General features: G+C 42.5%; 2 protein-coding genes across 2 annotated transcripts; one reads left to right on the plus strand and one right to left on the minus strand.

The window, feature by feature from the left end:
• Positions 1-5,874: 5,874 nt before the first annotated feature.
• On the plus strand, positions 5,875-6,648 carry LOC117331167 (involucrin-like). Its single transcript, XM_033889765.1, has one exon. It carries the CDS (start codon positions 5,875-5,877, stop codon positions 6,646-6,648), a length of 774 nt encoding a protein of 257 aa, XP_033745656.1.
• Positions 6,649-10,444: 3,796 nt separating this feature from the next.
• Positions 10,445-12,436, minus strand: LOC117331168. The gene has a single exon (XM_033889766.1). It carries the CDS (start codon positions 12,434-12,436, stop codon positions 10,445-10,447), a length of 1,992 nt encoding a protein of 663 aa, XP_033745657.1.
• Positions 12,437-14,900: the final 2,464 nt, after the last annotated feature.

The following is a 14,900-nucleotide window of genomic DNA, read 5'->3' on the forward strand; positions in this document are numbered from 1 at the left end:
ACAACCTGTCCAACAGGACCGAATGTCTATAAAGACCACTTGTCTATGTATATCACCAATAAAGACATATTTATAACAGTCACCTGTCCATAGAGACCACCTACCTATAAAGACCACTTGTCTATGTATATCAATAAAGACATATTTATAACAGTCACCTGTCCATAGAGACCACCTACCTATAAAGACGACTTGTCTATGTATATCAATAAAGACATATCCATAACAGTCACCTGTCCATAGAGACCACCAATCTATAGCTGTCACCTGTCCATAGAGACCACCTATCTATAACAGTCGCCTGTCCATAGAGACCACCTATCTATAACAGTCGCCTGTCCATAGAGACCACCTATCTATAACAGTCGCCTGTCCATAGAGACCACCTATCTATAACAGTCGCCTGTCCATAGAGACCACCTATCTATAACAGTCGCCTGTCCATAGAGACCACCTATCTATAACAGTCGCCTGTCCATAGAGACCACCTATCTATAACAGTCGCCTGTCCATAGAGACCACCTATCTATAACAGTCGCCTGTCCATAGAGACCACCTATCTATAAAGGCCATATATCATCCTTTAGATGTCTTTCCAAGCAGGTTTGCATGTACTTAAAAATGCTTTTGGCATATTTTGAAATATTCAACATGTTTATTTAACTAACAAAATTGAATGTGTCGGTTTTACACTGATTAGTACTTGATTATTATAAGTCTCTCAATACAACCAAAGAGGATGTCCACAGTTTGACTGACTTCCTGTTGCAGTTCACCAAAGATCTCAATAAGGAGGTGATTGATTGTGAGCTGGTATTATCATAGGTTATCTGCTGTGTACAGTGTCATTCTGGCGAATGAGAACTATTAGTTTATCGCATGAGAATTGATATAGGACTGCGTGACCGGGTATGGTAAGTGGAAAACTTCTCAATTCTATGCTGCAAAAGGAGATTAATTCTCATGAAATTATATTCTTTGCATGTACTCTACTCAAAACATCCAAGTGTTTCTTGAGCCGTGCACTAAAAAATATTGACAGATCTTTTACATCAGTATTTTAAGTGAAAATGACGTAAAAAGGGACAAGATGTGTAATTCATCAGATGGATGTTGAATCCCCAATAGAGTCTAATGCTGCAACCTGCTTCATCCTAACATAAATCACTACTTTTCCTTCCAAAAAATGTGTGTTTCTACAGAACACTCCAAATATAATATGAATTTAAGTATTAAATTCAAGTTTATACAAATAACTTTAACTTGTCAATCTCATTTCTGTATATGTAGGTTGATTGTTTTATAAGGATTCATTTGGTAGTTTAAATGTTTATAAGGGGCATGGGGTCTGATACCAGAGGGAACAAGGGTATAGATTTACTGGTAAGATAAGAATTAGACAGACAGCTGACATAGGTTAAGGATGAGGTCAGAATACTAATTAGGTACAGAGGTCACGTGACTAATTGACCAATGGTCATCGTGTTTAATTGACCAATGGTCATTGAGATTAGGGACGCTAAGAATCAGTATCAAAAATTTTTTGGAGGGTTTGACAGAATTCTATTGAGGTGGTTTTTATCAGCCCGCCGCCACCCCCTCCTTCCGCCAATTTTATTTTCTGTTCTTTATATGATTCTTATATTGTATGTTATTGGGATGGTTAAGTCTATCATTTATAGATACTAGAGGTTTTTCTTCAGTCATAGAGCATGCATTGTTACAATTTATAGTGCACCATCTGCTATATCCCATATGGCGTTTAAGGGAAAGTCTACTATTATGTATATACATGTATGCATCAGACACAAGATTTAGAGTTAAGCTTTTAATTATGTTTATTCCAATATATGTATTGAAACATTGTTCTTTATAGTTTTCTTCTAGTACATGGCTCACATTATGTGATTTATAATGTGTATCTATTGCATTGGTAAATGTTCTCTGTAATTCATATTATTTTCAAATTCTATGTTAAAGATCTTCAATTAAGTTTTTCTTGTTTCTTTTAGTCAATAATGGGCTACCTGGATGATTGTTTGTAATTATAAGGCCATTAGGCCATCAATTCAGTGTACTGAATTGTTACCCCAATTCAGACATTTAATTCACTCTTGGAATTCAAAAATTATATAATTGTATTATGATTGCATATATATCTATTTCAATGGTTATTATTACATAATTATCAATCAATTAATGAACAGCATCAGGTTGTCATTGCCGGGTCCTCCCCGATTACAACCTACATCATTCCAAATTTGAACAACACACTACAGGCTGTTTTTGCCGGGTCCTCCCCAACTACAGCCTGGATAATTAGTATACAGTATCCATAACTCCTAGCAGTCGGTGTCTTTGCTGGGCCCTCCCCAATTACCACCTGGAGTTATATATGGATGCCCTGTTTCACTAATTACATGTAACTACAATTCACTTGAAACAGTCATACAGAGTAGCCCCTGAGAATGCCATATTTTATAAGTTTTGTAAATATTCATAATCATGTGTGTTAATAAATGCAATTTTCCTATAACTTGAGACTTTGTTGTTTGTATAAAGATAAATACGATGGGAATAGCGTTGGTGGCCATTGGGTAATTAGATTTTTGTTGCCATGAGGATAAGGTGTCCATTGAGAAATGTGCACATCTTGCTTCAGTGCCATATCGTTTTAAACCAAAAAAAAACCCCAAGGAACAGCTCAAACTTGTTGGTGTATTTTATCTAGATTTTCCGGTAGGCTGGAACATTTAGCAAATTGTTCATCTAGATTTTCATGTATTGGCATGTCGGAAATATTGGAATCCTATCTTCAAACGAAGCGAATTAATATCTGTCATAGTTTAATTGAAGCATGCAATTCGTAGTGTGATTGATTCAGAATACACGCTCCATCTTCATTCTAAAGTTGATATATTGATGCGAAAACAGTCAAGCCTTAAACAAGAAAAATTGCCAAAAATAAAATAAAAAATGGTTACATGGTCATAAGAAAATCAATTTAGGAAATGCACCACGTACGGATGACCCAGTGAATGATTGAGACAGCGATATCATACCAAAACTTAATAATCACAGTGAAAAATTGGTCTGGTTAGTCACAAAGATCTCTTGTTGGAAATTAATTTGCTCCTCAACATCATGTATGCACAAGTTGAAAAATGAATGTGTAATTTTGACAATTTCTTCATCTTCTTATTCATCTGGAAATTGATGTCTTGGCTGTGATGTGCTGGAAGCACTTTGGCTAGGAATTAAATTTATCCATGTGACAATTCCCTTAATGTGTTACACTATGGTAACTGGCTTGGCTGTTAGCAGGTTGGTCAAGTGGAAAATGAAATTTTAGGACAAACGATCAGAAATTTTAATTAAGAGCTCAGCTCATTGATTTCAATGCATCGATCAAGGTGATTAAGACTCTTTGAATCTAGGGCTGCATCAGTACTCGCACTTCAATTTGAATGCAATGTAAATGATGTTTTATCCTGTAAAATATTTAGAAAATTGAAGATCTAGACATTTTTTTCCTTGCTGCATGTAAATAGTATGATATTGATATTTATATAAACAGTACAGAAGTGTATGAGTTCGGGGAGAGGAGGAGGTGAAGGGCAGGAAAGGAAGGAAAGAGGAGAGGAGGAAAGATGGGATGGAAAGAGGGAAGGGGAAGAAGGAAAGGGAAAAGTGGAGATGGGAAAAAGAAGAGATGGAAAAAGGACAGAGGAGGGGAGGGAAGGAGCAGAGGGGAAAGGGTAGGGAGTAGGGGAGGGGAAAGAGGTGGGGGAATGGAGGAGGGGAGGGGAAAGAGATGGGGGAAGGGAGGAAGGGAAAGGGAGTGGGAGGGGGGCAGAAGAGGAAAAGAAAGGAGATTAGAGCGAAAGGGAATTTGAGGGAAGGGAGTAGGGGGGGGGGGGGGGGGGGGGGGGGGGGGGGGGGGGGGGGAGGAAGGAGGGCAGAGAAGGAGGAGAAAGGGATGAGAGGAGGAAAATAAATAAGGGGAAGGAGAGGGAAGGGAATGGAGGAGGGGAGGGGAAAGACAGGAGGGGAGAAGGGAGGGGAAGAGGTGGGGGAAAGGGAGGAGGGGAGGGGAGAAAGGTAGCTCAAGGTTGAGAAGAAATGAGGGGAGAGGAAGGAGAGGAAAGGGAATGGAGGAGGGGAGGAGAAAGGGAAGAAGGGAGAGGAAGGGAAGAGGGGAGAGGAAGAGATGGGGGAAAGGGAAGGTGAGAAAGAGAGCTTGGTGAGGAGAAGAAATTAGGGGTGAGGAAAGGGAAAGGGAAAAGGGGAGGAGAGGAGTAAGGTTGATCCACTTTAACTTATTGTCCTGTGTAGATGGATGTAGATACAAGTGTATGCGAATAAGTTATCAGTGTCTCTTATCAGTAATTTACATCATTAACATACCATGCAGTTGTTTTATTCATCTAGTTGTTGTAATTATCACCAAGGATAGAGACAAGGTATTGTAAATAATTTAAACTACTGAAGTGGACTATACAATTAAAAGACTATCATTGTACCCTTTAATGATGGAATGATGAACACAGCAAACTTTGATATTTAAATTTTTTTCTATAATTTTAATTTATTTTGGGAGAAAGGATCAATAAAATATTAGTAAATATGTTAATGATGTGACTACTACATTTCATTAACTATAAGAGACATTGAAGGTCGTTAAGTAATTTGTATTTGGACATTTACAACCTTCAGTCGTTCAGCAATCGAGAGGCTTTAAGACATGCTTGTCTATATAAACACTTAACGTTTTCTGATTCTTTCCCGGGGAAAATAGTCGCTATTAGAACAGGAAACAAACCTTTATGGGATAAATAAGACGCATGTTGTCGGCTTCTTCAGTAACTAATTACCATTGAACTTTTTCTCCGTACTTTAAACACATAAGGTCAAAGGACACAGAGCTGTGAGTGGGTATTTATAACCAAAAGGAGACATTTATATAACATTGTTAACCATTATTCTTAAATGCATCTTGAATCGTACTAAAGTGCATAAAATGTTGCCAGTGGAGAGTGAAATAGATACCCAGAGAAGTGTAATGTTGTTTTTTTCTGGCATTATGTGTTGCTACGGAGAACGACTGGGCTCCAGTTCTTTATATAATAACATTGCATGTTACATTTACCGGGAATTAAATGACAGAAATTTCTCGTTAGGCGTTATTTGGTGGTTAATTGAGAGGATGGCACCTGCAGTTTCACTAAACCTGCTGCCACTGTGCTTGAAGGTTATTGTGTTAGGGAGAAAGTGGCTGGTGTCAGAAGTTAGGCAGAATGGTATTGGAGGAGGAGGAAGAGGAGGACGACGGCGACAACAAGGAGGAGGAGGAGGAAAACAACAACAACGACGATGGCGACAACAAGGAGGAGGAGGAGGAAAACAACAACAACGACGATGGCGACAACAAGGAGGAGGAGGACAATGACGAGTAGAAGGATTGCAAGATGATATGATTGTAGGTTAGGGAAACAGAGTGGAAAGAAACATTGAGATTGAAGAAGTAGGAAATTAAATATGAAAAAGCAGGGACATGAGTTGAGAAATGGAAAGAGGGTGGTAATTGTAGGCATAGGAAAGCAGTTGGAAAAAATTGATATGGAAGAAGAAGGAAATTGATAATGAATGAGTAAAAGAGATCAAGAAAATAAGAAGGGAAGAGAAATGATGTATGAGAAAAAAGATATGAAAAATAGATTGGGAAATACATGGAATAATTATAGCAGCAGAACAAAAAGTTAATGGGATTGAAAAAGGACAGGAAAAGAGGTCTGAAAGGATGGAACTGATGAGTCCTGCTGGAAATGTAAAGGAAAATAAGTGATTTCTTGCAGGATGAGAGGCTGAAACAGGATGAACAGGATGAACAGGACAGATAGGAGAGCAGGGCTAGTTCAGGAGCCCGAACAGGACAGAGGGCAGGTTCAGGAACCCGAACAGGACAGAGGACAGGTTCAGGAGCCTGAACAGGATGGAGGGCAGGTTCAGGAACTTGAACAGGACAGAGGGCAGGTTCAGGAACTTGAACAGGATAGAGGGCAGGTTCAGGAACTCGAACAGGACAGAGGGCAGGTTCAGGAACTTGAACAGGACAGAGGGCAGGTTCAGGAACTCGAACAGGACAGAGGGCAGGTTCAGGAACTCGAACAGGACAGAGGGCAGGTTCAGGAACTCGAACAGGACAGAGGGCAGGTTCAGGAACTCGAACAGGACAGAGGGCAGGTTCAGGAACCCAAACAGGACAGAGGGCAGGTTCAGGAACTTGAACAGGACAGAGGGCAGGTTCAGGAACCCAAACAGGATGGAGGGCAGGTTCAGGAACCCAAACAGGATGGAGGGCAGGTTCAGGAACTCGAACAGGACAGAGGGCAGGTTCAGGAACCCAAACAGGATGGAGGGCAGGTTCAGGAACTCGAACAGGACAGAGGGCAGGTTCAGGAACCCAAACAGGATGGAGGGCAGGTTCAGGAACTCGAACAGGACAGAGGGCAGGTTCAGGAACCCGAACAGGACAGAGGGCAGGTTCAGGAGCCCGAACAGGACAGAGGGCAGGTTCAGGAACCCAAACAGGATGGAGGGCAGGTTCAGGAACTCAAACAGGATGGGGGGCAGGTTCAGGGACTTTAACAGGACAGAGAACCATTTCAGGAACCTGAGTAGAGTTGAAATCTTTCCTGGATTTTGGTTATTCTCTGCTTAACAATATTGAAATATTCATCTTGTTGATGCTTTCCATCATTCTAATACAATTTCAAATTAATTCTCTGCAGGATTCCGATGTAAAATTCACAGTCCATTAAGTGGTTTCTGTGTGTATTTTTTTTAGAATAATATTTTTTCAGTGGACTCGATCAGAATGCATAGCAGCAGATAATGGAAAGTTGATTAGATAGAGGGAGTCTGAATGAGGATTTTATATTGATGGCGTTAAGTGTAAATGGAATATTTTTACAATGATGTTTGAAATTACAGAGACATTTCATTGATATTCAAGGACGATTGTACATGTTAGTGCCGAGTGTAAAAGAATCAAAGCCACCAGCTTACCTGATTTTGTCGGGCAACCTGATATTAGCCATATCATGACCATCTCAAATTGTGAAAAATGCTGGAATCACCTGATATTACTTTTGATCAAAAATAAAAATCATAAAAAAAAATTGTGGAAGCTAGAGCAATCAAAGTAATTAATATTTGAATAAAACATAGATATCAATTTAAAAACGTGTGTTAAACAAACGATGTAATTAACCCTTTCTAGCACTATGTCACTCTTGATTGCTATGTCACTACTGCATCAGTGAGTTTGTCCATCATGTTGTAGTTTTGTAATCTCTATTCATTCAACTTGTCTAGCTGTATTTTTGTCTGTCTTTTCATCAGTATCAGTTTTCTCTTAATCTGCCTTGTCCCTTCCTGTGTTAATCTGCCTTGTCCCTTCCTGTGTTAATCTGCCTTGTCCCTTCCTGTGTTAATCTGTCTTGTCCCTTCCTGTGTTAATCTGCCTTGTCCCTTCCTGTGTTAATCTGCCTTGTTCCTTCCTGTGTTAATCTACCTTGTTCCTTCCTGTGTTAATCTGCCTTGTTCCTTCCTGTGTTAATCTGCCTTGTTCCTTTCTTTGTTAATCTGCCTTGTCCCTTCCTGTGTTAATCTGCCTTGTTCCTTCCTGTGTTAATCTGCCTTGTTCCTTCCTGTGTTAATCTGTCTTGTTCCTTCCTGTGTTAATCTACCTTGTTCCTTCCTGTGTTAATCTGTCTTGTTCCTTCCTGTGTTAATCTGTCTTGTTCCTTTCTGTGTTAATCTGTCTTGTTCCTTCCTGTGTTAATCTGTCTTGTTCCTTCCTGTGTTAATCTGTCTTGTTCCTTCCTGTGTTAATCTGCCTTGTTCCTTCCTGTGTTAATCTGCCTTGTTCCTTCCTGTGTTAATCTACCTTGTTTCTTCCTGTGTTAATCTACCTTGTTCCTTCCTGTGTTAATCTACCTTGTTCCTTCCTGTGTTAATCTGTTTTGTTCCTTTCTTTGCTAATCTACCTTGTTCCTTTCTTTGTTAATCTACCTTGTATCTTCCTGTGTTAATCTGCCTTGTTCCTTCCTGTGTTAATCTACCTTGTTCCTTCCTGTGTTAATCTGCCTTGTTCCTTCCTGTGTTAATCTGCCTTGTTCCTTCCTGTGTTAATCTGCCTTGTTCCTTCCTGTGTAAATCTGTCTTGTTCCTTCCTGTATTAATCTGTCTTGTTCCTTCCTGTGTTAATCTACCTTGTTCCTTCCTGTGTTAATCTACCTGGTTCCTTCCTGTGTTAATCTGCCTTGTTCCTTTCTTTGTTAATCTGCCTTGTTCCTTTCTTTGTTAATCTGCCTTGTTCCTTCCTGTGTTAATCTGCCTTGTTCCTTCCTGTGTTAATCTGCCTTGTTTCTTCCTGTGTTAATCTGTCTTGTTCCTTCCTTTGTTAATCTGTCTTGTTCCTTCCTGTGTTAATCTGCCTTGTTCCTTCCTTTGTTAATCTGTCTTGTTCCTTCCTGTGTTAATCTGCCTTGTTCCTTCCTGTGTTAATCTGTCTTGTTCCTTCCTGTGTTAATCCACCTTGTTCCTTCCTGTGTTAATCTGCCTGGTTCCTTCCTGTGTCAATCTGTCTTGTTCCTTGCTGTGTTAATCTGTCTTGTTCCTTGCTGTGTTAATCTACCTTGTTCCTTCCTGTGTTAATCTGCCTTGTTCCTTCCTGTGTTAATCTGTCTTGTTCCTTCCTGTGTTAATCTGTCTTGTTCCTTCCTGTGTTAATCCACCTTGTTCCTTCCTTTGTTAATCTACCTTGTTCCTTCCTGTGTTAATCTGTCTTGTTCCTTCCTGTATTAAACTGTCTTGTTCCTTCCTGTGTTAATCTGTCTTGTTCCTTCCTGTGTTAATCTGCCTGGTTCCTTCCTGTGTCAATCTGTCTTGTTCCTTCCTGTGTTAATCTGTCTTGTTCCTTCCTGTGTTAATCTGTCTTGTTCCTTGCTGTGTTAATCTACCTTGTTCCTTCCTGTGTTAATCTACCTTGTTCCCTCCTCTAGTAATTCTTTTAAAAGCTGTTTCACAAAGACTTTGGCAGTTTCTTTACATATGTATATAATTTCACCTGAAGAGCTTGCTCTGAAAGTAAGAGAAAGCACTTGTGATTTTATGGTTTGTGCTTTTATTATTATTATATATATATAAAATAGATTGAAACCAATTTAACTTACAGGCAGCTTTCACCTTTTTCTGACCTTCCATAAGTGAAGACCACAGAAAAGTTAAAAGCTACATGTAAGTTGGTTGTCAATCTTTGCTTTTTTACCATATTTACTTCTTATATATGAATATATATTCCAATATTTGCACAGAAACATCAAAACAGTTTTCTTGTTTCAAAAATAACAAATCCTTCATTTGTGAAAGTAACATGATCAGATTCCAAAATAAACCAGATTTGAAGTCTTTGATGTGGCTACAATTGGCTTGTCTGGTACCTGAGATGTCATCGCTTTCCCAGTCATGAGCATAATCAAATGTCTGCAACATTTTTAATCCACATGGTTGTTAAATTGTAACCAGATCCAATTAGAATTCATTGGGGTCTCGCTTAGAGAATGTCAACGTTGGTGCAATGTTCAGTTCCCATGGTAACACCTTGGTAACAGCCACAGATCATAGGAATTTCGCATCTAGGTCAAGGTCAGGGATGCAGCAATGACCTTGCCTTTACCTCTCGGAAAATCTCTCTTGCATGACTAAATGTCTTAATCGTTAATGAGTTATGTAAGGAGTTCTTATTCTGTTAGTTTTCACTTCCCAGTGTAGTAATTATCTAAGGATACTAATATTTTGCATGTTTTGCAAAAAATACTATTTATTTGCAGTTGGTAATTTTCATATTTATGCAGAATACTTCATATTGATTCACAAGTTTGATAAGGTGAATCATTTTTATGATAGAATGATCTTGAGGTTTTTGTAGTAAAACCAATGTTTATGATATAATACTCACCACCATATAGATAATAGCGTATCGCCTCCGGCAGCCCATAATTTGCATAACAAAAATGAAAATAAATATCCCGTGAGAGGACCCTTAATGCCCGATACGAACGCACCGCGCATGACCCAAAACCTCACTTCCGCAACCAAATAAACTGGATGAGGAGACGAGGGGAGGAGGGTGGGAACTCTAGTATATGGTGGTGAGTATTATATCATAAACATTGGTTTTACTACAAAAACCTCAAGTTTATTTCAATAATAGCTCACCACCATATAGATAATAGCGAATTTGTCTTACCGTAGAGGAGTCTCCGAGGACAATGACCTCTTGAAAAGACCGCAACAAAGACATCAGTTAAAAACCCCTTAAGGGTCTGGGATATTTACAATAAAACTCTTTAAAAACAGAAACCGCAATGGAACCTCCCTAAGGATTGACTGGGGGACAAGTGACTGACTGAGCAGTGACAAGAGGACCCAGAGAATATAACCCATCTGCATGGGAGGACAGCGACCGCAGATAGAAGTCTGCAAAGGTGTTGCGGCCTCGCCAAAAGGCAGATGCCATGACCTCATCATATGAGGTTCCGTTGAGAAAAGCCCAAGAGGCAGATAGAGCCCTAACTTCATGTGCCCTAACCCGAACACTGTCACGAGTCTCTGCAGTAGACCCCTCATAGGCTTTCTGAATAGTTTCACAGATCCACCTGGAAATAGTCTGAGAAGATATATCAGACTGCTTTGCCTTGATGGACAAGAACAGACGAGGTCTAGGACCCTGCCGCCCCCCCTTAGTTTTATCAAGATAAAACTTCAAAGCCCTACAAGGACAAAGTAGCAGATCCTGATCATTGGGACCAGAGACAGCCTTTAAGGCAGGAATCTTAATAGGATCTGGTGAAAAATTGGGAACCTGGTTTTTCGCCAAGAAGGAGGGGTCAGTGAGAAGGGTCACTAGGGAATAGTTTCGTGACCACCTGAGACATGACGGAGAAGAAGAAAGAGCATGTATTTCACTTCTCCGCCTACCTGAGGCAAGTGCAATCAGGAAAACAGTCTTCCAAGAAAGGAACTTAACAGAAGCAGAAGCCAAAGGCTCATAAGGAGACCTTGTAAGAGAGTCCAAAACTAAAGCCAAGTCCCACTGGGGTGTCAAGATTCTTACCTTAGGCTTCTCCAACGAAAAAGACCTGAGGAGATTAGAGAGAGTGGAACATGTTCCAACATCTGAACGACCCCGAAAAGAAAATACATTGGCTAAGGCTGAACGATAGCCTCGAATGGTGCTAGGCGCTAGTTCCCTAACCTTAAAAAGGTAGAGGAAAAACTCCGCTATTAACTGAATAGAGGCACCGAGTGGATCAATCTTCCTGCTGATACACCAACTGCAGAAGACTGACCATCTGGACTCATAGATGGCAGATGAGGAAGATCGAATAGATCTTGTGATGCCATCGGTAACTTCTGCAGAAAAGCCTGCCTGCAAGAGACAGACCGAGATAGCCTCCACGCGTGAAGGTGTAGGTGTTCCGGATTGGGGTGAAACTGTCTGGATTTGGGCTGGCTGAGGAGATTCCACCTGGCCGGAATGGCCAAGGGGAGATCTACCAGCAAATCCAGAAGAGCCGGAAACCAAGGCTGTCTGGGCCACAGAGGTGCTATCAGGAGAACCGAGCAATCGTGATTCCTGACCTTGTGAAGTACCCTGCCCAGGAGGTTGAATGGAGGGAAGGCATATGCCAGAAGACCCTCCCAGCTCAGGGATAGAGCATCTACTTCCCAAGCCAAAGGATCCGGAACTGGAGACACGAACGTCTGAATCTGGAAATTCAGAGCTGTGGCAAACAGATCTACAAGAGGAGTCTCCCAAACCATGCAGATGGCCCTGAATATAGACCTGTTCAGGGTCCATTCTGTGATAACTGGACTCCGTGATCTGGATAGCGTGTCTGCTAAAACATTCAGGTGCCCTGGAAGATGCCTCACTGAGAGGGACAGACCCATATCCTGACAAAGAAGAAGAATCCTGATAGTGAGGGCACATAGCTTGTGAGACTTTGTACCCCCCTGATTCTCCAAATAAGCTACCACTGTAGCATTGTCTGTAGCCAGACAAATGGACTGATCCTGCAGCAGAGGCTGTAGGGACTGAATGGCTAGCAGAACTGCTCTCATCTCCAGCACATTGATGTGTTCCTGGAGTTGAGCCCCCTGCCAGACCCCTGAACGACACTGACCGTTGAGGTAGGCACCCCAACCCGTCATAGATGCGTCCGTATACAGAGTTACTGTAGGGGACGCTCTCTGAAGAGAGACGCCCTTCAAAACATTGGCCTCCAAAGCCCACCACATGGCCGAGGCCTTGACGGAAGCTTCCAATGGAATCCGAGCATCCCACTCGAGGGATGCAGGTTTCCATTTGGAAAGAAGAAACATCTGAAGAGGGCGAATATGGAGCCGACCCAGGGGTACGACATCCGAAAGGGAATTGAGGAATCCGAGAAGCCTCAGAAACCACCTGACCTGAATATAGTCCAGACTGTTGAGCAGAATAACCAACTCCTTGGCTTTCTGGAACTTGGACTGAGGAAGAAGAACGAGGCCCGATCCGTAAGGAAACGGTTTCCCAGGAAAATGAAGTCCTGGGATGGAAGAACCTCGGATTTCTCCCGTGAAGGGATAAAACCTAGGCGTAGAAGAGTTGTCAAGACCGACCTGGTGCTGCAACGCAGAGAGACTGGGTCTATATGCAGCATCAGGGAGTCGTCGAAATAAATATGGATATCTACTCCGCGACTGTGTAAATAGCCCACAACCACCTGAAGTAGCTTGGTGAACACCAAAGGGGCGGTGGTCAGACCGAAGGGCATGGCCTTGAACTGGAACACTCTGCCCTGAGAAGTGAATCTCAGGAATTTCCTGACCGATTTCTTTATCGGTATATGGAAATAAGCGTCCTTGAGGTCGATTGAGGTCGCCCACATACCTGGAGCTACCGAAGTCAAGATACTTCGAGGTGTCTCCATTTTGAAGTGTGGCGAGACTACATGCTTGTTGAATGCACTGAGGTCTATAATTGGACGCCAGGCCCCGGATTTCTTCTTGACAAGAAACATCCGGGAGTAAAAGCCTGGAGTCCAGAGTGACCTTGGAAGCTCCTCCACAGCACCCTTGGCTATCAAGGAATTGACCTCATCTAAGAGGGCTTGAGCCTTCTCTACATCGCCTGGTGGAGGAAAGAAGATAGGGTCCACAGACAGAGAAGGATCCTTCAAGAGAGGAATACCTAGACCCTCGGAAACCACCGAAATTGCCCACTTGTCCTTGGTGAGCTCCTTCCATTCTGGTAGGAAGGAGGATAGACGACCCCCGACGGGCAGATCTGGCTTTGGAAGCTGGAGACCTGACCATGGATCGTCTAATGGGGAGGACAATGAGGAACCGAGGGACTGAAAGAGTCAGGAACTCTGTCCCTTCTTGCTGGGATTCTTCTTTCCACCCCTTCCCTCTCTGTGACTCTGACTGCCCCGACCCCGAGAAGAGTGCCCACCTCGAACAGCCGAAGCTACAGGAGGCTGAGTCTGAGTCTGAGACTGAGTTGTCTGAGCACCCCTCTTAGGCTTACCTGGACGCTGCACCCGGCCAGGTTTAGGCTTAGCCCTAAGCTTCTCAAGCCTAGCTGAAGCCGCCTTGTCATTGTTGACTCGGTCCATGACAGAGGTGAGAATACCTCCAAACATTTCTGAGCCAGACAAGGGAGCAGTCATGAGATCGGAAATGAATGGCTCACCTACAGCTAGTCTGGGCTTCAGAACTGCTGCACGGCGGGCCAAAACAAAATCAGCAAGAACTGCCAAAATGAGCGCGGTTCCATCCATGTGGGCCCGGTTCATGGCCTTGCTGAGTTCAACCAGAAGCTTAGTCTTGTTAGGTAGGCTCTCCTCAGAATGAGAAGATGCTACGAACAAAGCAGAGGAAAAAGAATCTGCATAAGCCAGCACATGAATGGCAAGACGAAGCAGTCTTTCCATGCGACTATGCTCCTTAGGAGATAAATGAACAATTTCATTTGATCTCCCAGGCCAGCGATGGTCTAAGATAAGATCCACCTTGGCTGGAGTAGGTTCAACTGAGGAATTGTGCACAGAATATCGAGAAGGACTAAACCCCTCGATATCGCTAACCCCCAGAAGCAAACCAGAAAGATCCTGCTTCCTATTAGAAGAACCTTTGGCCTGCAGAACCTTTTCAATTTGGGCCAATGCTGAAGAGACCATAGTCCCTTCAGCCAAAGACCTACCTGATGCCTTAGCTTCTGGCTCCGAGGGAAGAAAGGCACTTAAAGTTGAAGTCCTTTCTGGGAGGCTAGAAGCAGAGGGAGGGGGACAAAATTCAACTCCCAAAAGGGAAGCAACCTCCAAACGAAGGCTACGAAAGGAATCAAGATTCCTCTCTGCCTGAGATGCAGCCAGACCTAAATCTGAGTCGGGGTTATCAGCCTCAGAGTGAAAAGACTCATGATCTGACCCCTCGGTAGGTACTGATGGGAGCCATGAGCGAGTCTCGGCATCCACATCAGACCCAGCATCCAACGACAGAGTGTCCCCATCATCAGGCAAAGTCAGCTGACCAACATCCTCAGTCTCGGACTCCTCAAAATCCATATCCTCAGTCTCCTGAAGATCAGTTTGAGGAGACTGGCCAAAACTGGAGGTTGACCGAGACACAGTCTGGTCTGGAGCCTCCATTCTCCTACACTTAGAAGCAGAAGAAAGGCCAGCACTAAGATGAGAGAAGTTGACTTTACGCTTAACCCTGCTGGGAAGCGATGACCTGGGAGTCTCAGCCAATGTCTTCGAGGGACGGTGAACCCTTTTAGACTT

The sequence above is a fragment of the Pecten maximus genome, chromosome 7, assembly GCF_902652985.1.
Source record: "Pecten maximus chromosome 7, xPecMax1.1, whole genome shotgun sequence".
Taxonomy (NCBI): domain Eukaryota; kingdom Metazoa; phylum Mollusca; class Bivalvia; order Pectinida; family Pectinidae; genus Pecten; species Pecten maximus.

Bases quoted from the DNA above. Each gene is read 5' to 3' on its own strand.
- LOC117331167 (XM_033889765.1), top strand. From the start codon at position 5,875: ATGAACAGGATGAACAGGACAGATAGGAGAGCAGGGCTAGTTCAGGAG.
- LOC117331168 (XM_033889766.1), bottom strand. From the start codon at position 12,436: ATGGAAACCTGCATCCCTCGAGTGGGATGCTCGGATTCCATTGGAAGC.